Here is a 9,745-nt window from a genome sequence, read left to right as displayed (position 1 = left end):
ACCTTCATAATCTCTTTGTTTTATTTAAGTTGATACTCTGTAGCCTGACATCACATTTTTATTCATGTTTTAGTACCAACTGGTGATAAGTATTTATTAATTTGTTTATTTCTTTTGGGGCTAGAGATGAAACCAAGAGCTTTACACAAGCTACTCAAATGTTCTTACCACTGAGTTTTCTGCCCCATTTGTGTGTGAATTAGTTCTCTACCACTTAGTCCTACGCCTGGCACACAGGAGATGCTCAATAAATGTTTGTTCAGTTGATATGTCTTTTTCTTTTTTCGGTCTTTTTGAGACAGGGTCTCCCTGTAGTCCCATCTGGCTTAGAACTCACTATGTAGACCAGGCTACTTTTGAACTCACGGAGATCTGCCTGCCTCTGCCTCCCGAGTGCTGGGACTAAAGGTGTGTGCCACCACCCCCAGCCGTTCTTTTCTTTCTTTTTAAAAAAGATTTTACTTATTTTTAGCTTACGTATGAGAGTGTTTCACCTGCATGGATATAAGTAAACCACATGTGTACAATGCCCATAATGCCAGAAGAGGGTGTCAGATTGCCTAGAGCTACAGACAGTTGTTAGCCATCATGTGGGTGTTGAGAACTGAACCCAAGTCCTCTGTAAGAACAGCCAGTGCTCTTAACCACTGACTGAGCCATCTCTCTAGCCCAAATAAGTTATTTTCTTATTCCTAAAACATTTATTCTCCGTAGACTGGTCCCCTTTCTTTTTTTTTTTTTTTTTGAGACAAGGTCTTCCTGTAGTTCCAGCTGGCTAGGAACTGACTATGTAGACCAGGCTGGCCTCCATCTCACAGATACTACCCTCAACTCTACCTTCTGAATGCTGGGATTAAAGGCTTGTGCCACCACGCCCAGCTAAAGTTTTTTTTTTTTTTAAGACAAGGTATCAGGTAGCCCAGGTTGACTAATGTAGCTGAGGATGACTTTGAATTTTTGTAGCTTCTGTTTCTACCTCCAGAGTCCTGGGATTATAGGCATGCATCAACAGCCCAGAGGTGGTACATGTCTTTAATTCCAGCACACAGGAGGCAGAGGGAGGTAGAGCGCTGTGAGTTCTAGGCCAGCCTGGTTTACACATCCAGTTCCAAGCCAGCTGGGGCTATAGGGAGACCCTGTCTCATAAATAACAAACAACAGTGACACCTACCCCCCACAGCCAGAAAAAAACAGGCATCATCAACATGCCCAGTTTATGTGGTGCTGGGGATCAAACGCAGCACTTCTTGTAAGCTAGGCAAGTGCTCTACCTACTGAGCTGCATCACCAGCTCCAGCATACCTCCTTTTGAGATAAGGTGTTACTCCATAACCCAGGCTGGTCTTGAACTAGAAGTCATTCTCCTGCCTGAGCCTACTGAATGCTGGGATTATAGACATGTGTCTGTGCCTGGCTTCCCTTAAAGTCTCATCCCACTTCTGTGGTTACCCTCTACCTCACATCGCTGTCTACACAGCTGTCCCACTGGTAGCCCCATCCCTTGGCTCTTGGCTGTCAGCTCTCGGACCTGTCCCTCCTTCAGGGAGCCCCACCTGAGATCAGGTGCTTCTCAGACAACATGATCTTGGTGACAGGGCTGCGATGCACAGTGAAGGTCTGGAAGAGCTGGGGACCCGAGCCTACAGTCTCGGGGTGCTGAACGATGACCCGAACACTCCCTGAGCTGGTGCCATAGGCGATCTCAATCCAGTCCCCACTGTCACCTATTGAGGGGCCAAGGAAAAAGGGAAGGCCTGTGTCATGGAGAGACAGAACCAGGGCAGAGAGAGAGCCAGAGTCGGGGAACAGGGGGGATGGAGGGGCAAGGCAGAGAGGCGTGGGAAGTGGAGGACAGCAGACAAAGGTGTGAAGCAGAGAGACCCAAGATGGCCATCATGACAGAGAGGCCGAGTGAGGGGTGCACGCCTGCAACCCCAGAACATGGGAGGCTGAGAGGAAGGACTGTGAGTTTCAGGCCAGCCTGGGCTGCACAGTGGGGAGATAGAGCGAGAGTGTGAGATAATAGGTTAGAGAGAGGTCCATTAAACAGACAAGAGCCCAAATCCGAGTGTGTGTCTCAGACTACAAACCACAGCTAACTTCTCATGCCGAGAATCTCAGAAACTTAATAGACCATCCTAAGAACACATGGGGTACACAGCTCTAGCTCTTTGTATGGTAGTCACAGGTGATGCACTCATATCACACACAGGAAGATGCAGAAGAGCAGGGAAGACAGCTGGGGCTCACTCGAGAGGCTGAAGCAGGATGAGGAGTTTAAGAATAGAGATAGTGGTGGTGTGGTGGCACATGTCTTTAAGCCTAGCAGAGGCAGGAGGATCTCTGTAAGTTCAAGGCTAGCCTGGTCTACATAGTGAGTTCCAGGCCAGCTGGAGCTACAGGGAGACCCTGTCTCAAAAAGACCAAAAAAAAAAAAAAAAAAAAAGAGAGAATAGTGGCTACCCTGGGCTACATAGTGTGTTCCAGGCTAGTCTGGGGTAAAGAGTAAGATCCTGTGCGCTCATCAAAAAGAAAATATGGATCTGTCCACTACGCAGCACATATCCATCATTTTGGTTTTATGAATATGCAAATGTCAATATGCTTTGATCAGAGATGGGAAAGATGCAGAGATTAACTAGCAGTGGCTCTGAAGAGACCAACTAGAGTCCAGCACCTAGAATAGGGCTGAAAACACATACACTAGGGGCTGGACAGACAGCTCAGGGGTCAAGAGCACTGGCTGCTCTTGCAGAGGACCTCAGATCGGTTCCCAGCACCCACATGGCAGCTGACAACCGTCTGTAACTATAGTTCCAGGGGACCTGATTCTATCTTCTAGTCTCCAAGGGCATTGTACACACTAGTACACAGGTACATTCAGGCAAAATACTCAAACACACAAAATAAATGTAAAAAAATGTTAAGGGGCTAGAGAGATGACACAGTGGTTAAGAACACTGTTCCTGCAGAAGACCTGGGTTTGATTCCCAGCACCCACATGGCAGCTAACAACTGTCTGTAACTCCAGTTCTAGGGGATCTGATGCCCTCATCTGGCCTCTGTGGGCATTGCATGACATGGGTGTACTTACTACATGCAGGCAATATACTCATACACATTAAATAAATAAATTTTAAGTAAATTATTAAAAATTGTAAAAAAAGGATAAAACCAACCAAACACATGCTAATGGAAAGAGAGCTATACAGGTCCCCCCGTTGCTGAATCCCACAGTACATACTGCATAAGCAGGGGCACAGCTACAGACCAGGGATGGGGCTGTGTGGTAACAGCGGGGACAGAGCTCCGTCATAGCTTACTGGTTTTGGGGGTGAGGTAGACGCTGAGTGCGGTGACTCCATCCTCCGCCGGGTCCCGGTAGAGCTCACTGACAAGGAGATCATTGTCCTTCATGCGCAGGGGGAACTTCTGTACATCTTGGTGGGTGGACAGGCAGGGGAGGGATGCGTTGGTCTGAGGCACCTGGCCTGACCCACCTCCTTCCCACCCCTGCCCCCTCCAGTTGCCAGAAGGCCGATGCTTACCTACATAATAGATGGAACCATTGCTGCAGCCCAGGAGGAGGAAGGAGCCGGCTGCATCATAACTGGTAATGGGCTGGACCTCCTGGACCTGGGACCAGGGAGGGAAGGAGGCAGTGCTATGGGACCTTCTGGGCCTTTGCTCCCACAGTGGCCCTCTATGTGCCTCACATAGGCCTGAGGCCTGTCTTTCTTGGCCTTGCAGGTACCATCTGTCTCCTCCTGTAATATCCTGGCTCTCCCTCATTGTCTTGAGGAACTCTTTGCCTTTCCTTTACTCTGTTTTTCTTGATTTTTGACACACAGCCTCATGTAGCTCAGGCTGGCCTTCAACTAGCTAAGTAGCCAAAGCTGCCCTTGAACTCATGAACCTCCTGCCTCTATGTCCTAGGTACTGAGATTACAGGCCTGTACCACACTATGCCTGACAGTCTCTTAGACTTTCTAGCTCGTGTTGTGTCTATCTATCTATCTGGATCTATAAGTATCCAAATGGAACTTAGGGCCTCCTGCATGTTAGCCAAGCACTGTGAGCCACACCCCAGCCCCTCACTGGGGGATTCTAGGCAGGTGCTCTACCACTGAGCCACACCCCAGCCCCTCACTGGGGGATTCTAGGCAGGTGATCTACTACTGAGCTAAATCCTGAGCTCTGTTTTACTTTTTGAGACAGTCTCACTAAGTTGCTCAGGTTGGCCTTGAATTTGGAATCATCCTGCCTCAGCCTCCCGATTAGCTGGGGTTACAGGCCTGCGCCCCCAGACTTAGCCTTGCTATACAGTTCTGACTTTGCTTCATCTCCTCCTTTGTTCCTCTTCTGTTTTCATTTCTCCATCCATCTGCTTTTTTTGACTGCCTCTCTCCCGGCATACTTTTGTGAGGGAAACACAATATTATAGATTTTTTCCTTCACATTTTAGACATGGCCTGGGCTGGGGACAAGGTGATGGGCATTTGCACATCTCTCTCTGGGCTCCCTCCTTCCATACCATCTTCTCACATCAGTTCTTCCACCCAATGCTTGGTCCCTCTTCACTCTTTTCTAATCCCACTCAACCTTCATGTTGATTCCGCAGCCGATGCTCCAGGAAGGCCTCCTGGGTTATTTATCACACACATCCACTGCTGGGTTCTCTGGCACTCTCTAGGTGGAGTGGGAGCAAAAGGAACTGCTGGACCTGTCCAGTCTGGACACCTGGGAACAGGGAGCCAGGCTGGCCCACACTTACCTGCCAGTGTTTGGTCACAGCATTCCACACACCGATGCGCCCCGTGTGGCTTGTGGCTATGAGCTGGTTCCCAACGAAGAACAAGGCCTCTACAGGCACACCCAGGTGGAAGACGCCTATGGGCAGCAAGGGGGTGCTCAACAGGAAGGCCATTCACAGGAGGACAGGAGAGGCAAGAACTCCACAGGGCTGGGTCGATGAGGATTCCAGGAACCACACAAAAATTTCTGATAGATGTGGGACTCTAAGGATACGTAGAATTCCAGCAGGCTGAGACTTCCAAAGAGGCCAGAACTCTGCTGTCAGGGCAAAGGCATCTGACAGCTGAGCACTGACATTTTTGTTGTTGTTATTGCTATTGTTTTGAGACAGCCCAGGCTGGCCTCCAACTCACTGTGTAGCTAAGGATAAACTTGCACTTTGATATTCTTGCCTCCACCTCCGGAGTGCTGGGATTACAGGTATGCACCACCCATATGTGGAGCTGGGGATTGAACCCAGGGCTTCACGCATGCTAGGCAAGCACTCTACCAAATCCCTGGCTCCTGGCATGGAACATTCTAATAGTGATGAAGGCCTTGGGGTGGAGTTCAGTGGTAGAGTGAATGCCTAGGGTCTTAGGTTTAATCCTCAGCATCAAACACCAAAAAAGGGAAAATAAAAACATAATAAGCCAGGTATGGTGGCATACATCTTTAATCCTAGCATTCAGGAGACAGAGGCAGGTGAGCCTCTTAAGTTCGAGGTCAGCCTGGTCTACACAGCAAGTTCCAGGTCAGCTAAAATACTCATCTCAAAGAAACAATAAATAAATAAATAAATAAACAAACAAACAAACAAATAAAACCAATGTGGGTCAGCGAAATGGCTCAGGGAGTAAGGGTGCTTGCCACCAAGCCTGATCATCTGAGTTCCATCCCACAGACCCACATGGCAGAAGGAGAGAAATGACTCCTGTAGTTTGTCCTCTGACCTCCACATGCATGTCCTTGCATGCATGTGGCTACCTCCCACAGACACACAAACAACTAACATGCAATAAAAACAAATAAGTAAATAGAATCAGGGCTTCAGCCATGCATTGTGGCTCATGCCTATAATCCAGCACTGAGGAGTCTGAGGCAGGAGGATCATCAATTCAAGGCCAGCCTGGGATACATGGTAAAACATATCTAAAAAAAATGAAACAAACCAAAACAAAACCCCACTAAACAAACAGGGCAGGAACTCCAACGGAGGGGACAGTGAGACAAGGGTGGGTCTCCTAACTGGCCAAGGAATTCCAACAGATATGGTATTCTAAAGGTCTGGAACATTCTCACAGAGCAAAGAGATTGACGGAGCACAGAATTTTTATGGGTTTAAAAGTTTCATGGGTTGGGTTATTTTAACAGGTTATAGAATTCTCCAGGCAGAGGGGGTTCGAGAACAGAGCTCCAGCCATACCTATCTCAGAGCCACCACCTTGCGCCTGCAGAGCCCACAGCAGGATCTCGCTGCCTGTGGCCGCAGCCACCATCTTGTCATGCTCACCAGGGGCCCCACCAAGCACCCGAGCTGTGAGTGCCAGGCGCTCGATAGGCCAGTCCAGGCGGGGGCTGGAAAATGCCAGCTGCCAACCAGAGGCTTCCTTCAGCCTGTAGGATGGAAGATGGGGGCAATCAGCAACCCCTACCTCAGAGCCTCCCATCCATCACAGGGCTCACCTCCCAGCACCCTATCCCCACCCTCAGTACCTATAACAGACGAGAAAGTGGGTATAGGCCACAGCAATCCAGTTGTGGTGACCACACACCAGACGCACCATCCCTGGCTCCTCTGGTTGGCCTTGGGGGGGGGGGAAGGGAAGAGAGCAGGGTGATAGGTGCCTATTGGCTTCCGTGACCTCCTAGAAGACAGAAACTTAACCTAGACCTGGTGGCTCAGGCCTGGAATCCTGGAAACACAAGTTCTTCGAGGCCAGTCTAGGAAATTTAGTAAGACCCTGTCTCAAAACAGAAAATAAAAAGTGGGTTGGGGGCAGGTAAGTTGACTCAGCAGGTAAAAGTACAAGCCTGACAACCTGAAGTCGATTCACAGAACCAACACAGGAGGAGAGAACCCACTTCCTCAAGTTCCCTCAAGTTGTCCTCTGACCTCTACAAGTCTGCCTTGATAGTCACACACACACATACACACACACACCCCGACACTACTAATAATTTAAAAATAAACAAGGGGCTGCAGAGCTGACTCAGTGGTGAAGAACACTGGCTGCTCTTTCAGCTCCCAGCACCTACATGGCAGCTAACAACTATCTGTAACTCCAGTTCCAGGGCATCTGACACCCTCTTCTGACCTCCACGGGCACTGTGTGACACGGGTGCACATGCATGCAGGCAGAGTACTCATACACATAAAATAAAGAATAAAAACTACAGAGACTGAGGCAGGAGGACTGCCTTGAGCTCTAGGTCCACCTGAGCCACAGAGTGAGACCCTATCTCAAAGAAACAAAAGAGGGCTAGGGATGTAGCTCAGTGGTAGGATTTTTGCTCTATATACATGATGTTCTAGGTTTAATCTTGCTATCTCTCACAAAAGACAAAAAACTCACCTGATGGGGATGGAGGGGCTCTCTCATCCAGCATTCGGCCCAGCAACCCTGCATTGCCCAAGTTGGGGGGCATCGTGTTGCTCCGTCGAACAGGGGCTGGGCGTCCCCCTACCTGCTGGGGCCCCACTAGGCTGTGTCGGTTTCGCCGCTTTACTGGGAACACTAGAGTGGGAGGAAGTGATAGTCATAAGCACTATAATCATGGTGGGCAGTCTGCAAGCACTTAAACATAAGTGTCCCATGTGGGACATAGTGTTCTGATGAAGATATCCAGCAGTGCTGGGATGTGGCATTCAATGACACTGAGTCACAAAGCGAGTGGCTTCTTTTTCAGAACCCAGAAGCCCATTACAGAGGAAGACCTGGTTTGATGCTGTCATAATATTAATATCTTTTCAGTATTTCCTAATTTTAGCCAGGCCTGGTGGGTAGGCCTATAATCTCAGCTACTTGGAAGGCTGGAGCTGGAGGACGGTTAAGTTAAAGGCTAAAGGCTAACCAAGGCAACTTAGTGAGACCCTGTTGCAAAAAAAAAAAAAAAGTAAAGTGCTGGAGATAGCTCAGTGGGTAAAGGCGCTTGTCACCAAGCCTAATAATCTGAGTGTGATCCCAGGCAAAGTTGTCCTCTGACTTCGACAGGTGGACCATGGCATGTGTCTTCCCCAACTCCCCCAATTAACAAATGCAATAAAAAATTTTTTTGTTTTTGAGATAGGGTCACCCTGTAGCCCCAGCTGGCCTGGAACTCACTATGTAGACCAGGCTGGCCTTGAACTCACAGAGATCTGCCTGCCTCTGCCTGGCCGTAATAATTTTTTTTATACAAGTTTAAAAAGCTGGGCATGGTGGTACACACCTTTAATCTCAGCACTTGGATATCTGTAAGTTCAAGGCCAGGCCTGGTAGGCTAGCCAGAACACCACAGTGAATCGCTGTCTATGAAACAAAACAACAACAACAACAAAATAAACACAACCCTTGCCCCCCAAAAAGGTGAAAAAAGAAGAGGGGGCTGGGGCTGTAGTTTAGCAGTAGAGTGCATTCCTAGACTTTATCAGTGAAAATTGGGGGCGTGGCTCAACAGTAGAGCCTTGCCTGCCTGGAATCTGCCAGTGTGGGGCTGGGGTGTGGCTCAGTGGTAGAGCTCCTGCCTAGAATCCCCCAGTGAGGGGCTGGGGTGTGGCTCAGTGGTAGAGCACCTGCCCAGAATCCCCCAGTGAGGGGCTGGGGTGTGGCTCAGTGTAGATCACCTGCCCAGAATCCCCCAGTGAGGGGCTGGGGTGTGGCTCAGTGGTGGAGCACCTGCCCAGAATCCCCCAGTGAGGGGCTGGGGTGTGGCTCAGAGGTAGAGCACCTGCCCAGAATCCCCCAGTGAGGGGCTGGGGGTGTGGCTCAGAGGTAGAGCACCTGCCCAGAATCCCCCAGTGAGGGGCTGGGGTGTGGCTCAGTGGTAGAGCACCTGCCTAGAATCCCCCAGTGAGGGGCTGGGGTGTGGCTCAATGGTGGAGCACCTGCCTAGTATACACAAGGCCCTGGGTGCAAACTTCAATACTGCAATAAAGAAATAAATAATAATAGGGGCTACAGAGATGCCTCATTGAGCAAAGCACTTGCTACACTTTTGCTACACAAAGCATACTCTGCAAGCATGAGGTCCTAGGTTTGGACCCCAGTGCTAGGGAAGTGGAGAGAGATGGAGCCTTGTACCCCTATGTCAGCCAACTAGTGAGCTCCAGATTGAGCGAGATCCCATCTCAAAAAGTAAGGTGGAATGCGATGGAGGAAGATACAAGACACCCACCTCTGGCCACCACATGTACACACACATGGGTGCAGATACACATGCATACACCATACACACATACATGTAACTAATAATGATAACAAAATAAAATAAAAATTGGTCAACTTCCCTAATAAAGGGAAGCCCTCTTCCTAAGAAGGCAACAGCCTCTAGTCAGAGTCTAGTAACACTGTTCTTGTCACTAATAACCCTGTTTTCTTTGTATTTTTGGTAATATGATAATGTTTCTATTTTATTCGGGGGGAGTATTTCTTTTGTTGTTGTTTTGATTTACTTCAAAAAAAATTTTTTATGTGTATGAGTGCAATGCCTGCATGTGTGTAAGTGCACCCATGTCATGCAATATTATTGGAGGTCAGAAGATGGCATCAGATCTCCTGGAACTGGAGTTGTAGACAGTTGTTAGCGGCCATGTGGGTGCTGGGAATTGAACTCAGGTCCTCTGCAAGAGCAGTCAGTGCTCTTAACCACTGAGCCATCTCTCCCACCCCTTTTTGAGACAGGGTCTCCCTGTAGCCCCAGCTGGCCTGGAACTCACTACGTAGACCAGGCTGCCTTTGAATTCACAGAA

At 49.0% G+C, this 9,745-nt stretch overlaps 1 protein-coding gene across 4 annotated transcripts in view; it reads right to left on the bottom strand.

The window, feature by feature from the left end:
• Shkbp1 (SH3KBP1 binding protein 1) overlaps window positions 1-9,745 on the bottom strand; it is a 17,706-nt gene that overhangs the window by 5,444 nt on the left and 2,517 nt on the right. For all 4 annotated transcript variants that reach the window (XM_008854005.3, XM_008854004.3, XM_029556579.1 and 1 more), the window contains exons 7-13: window positions 7,371-7,532; window positions 6,511-6,601; window positions 6,221-6,411; window positions 4,775-4,890; window positions 3,549-3,636; window positions 3,324-3,440; window positions 1,554-1,724 (exon numbers count right to left, since the gene is read on the bottom strand). In XM_008854005.3, the coding sequence (XP_008852227.1) occupies window positions 1,554-1,724; window positions 3,324-3,440; window positions 3,549-3,636; window positions 4,775-4,890; window positions 6,221-6,411; window positions 6,511-6,601; window positions 7,371-7,532 (936 nt within the window). The remainder of the gene's footprint in view (window positions 1-1,553; window positions 1,725-3,323; window positions 3,441-3,548; window positions 3,637-4,774; window positions 4,891-6,220; window positions 6,412-6,510; window positions 6,602-7,370; window positions 7,533-9,745) is intronic.

The sequence above is a fragment of the Nannospalax galili genome, unplaced genomic scaffold, assembly GCF_000622305.1.
Source record: "Nannospalax galili isolate Female #2095 unplaced genomic scaffold, S.galili_v1.0 scaffold886, whole genome shotgun sequence".
Classification (NCBI taxonomy): domain Eukaryota; kingdom Metazoa; phylum Chordata; class Mammalia; order Rodentia; family Spalacidae; genus Nannospalax; species Nannospalax galili.
This window is presented reverse-complemented; position numbering and strand designations above follow the sequence as displayed.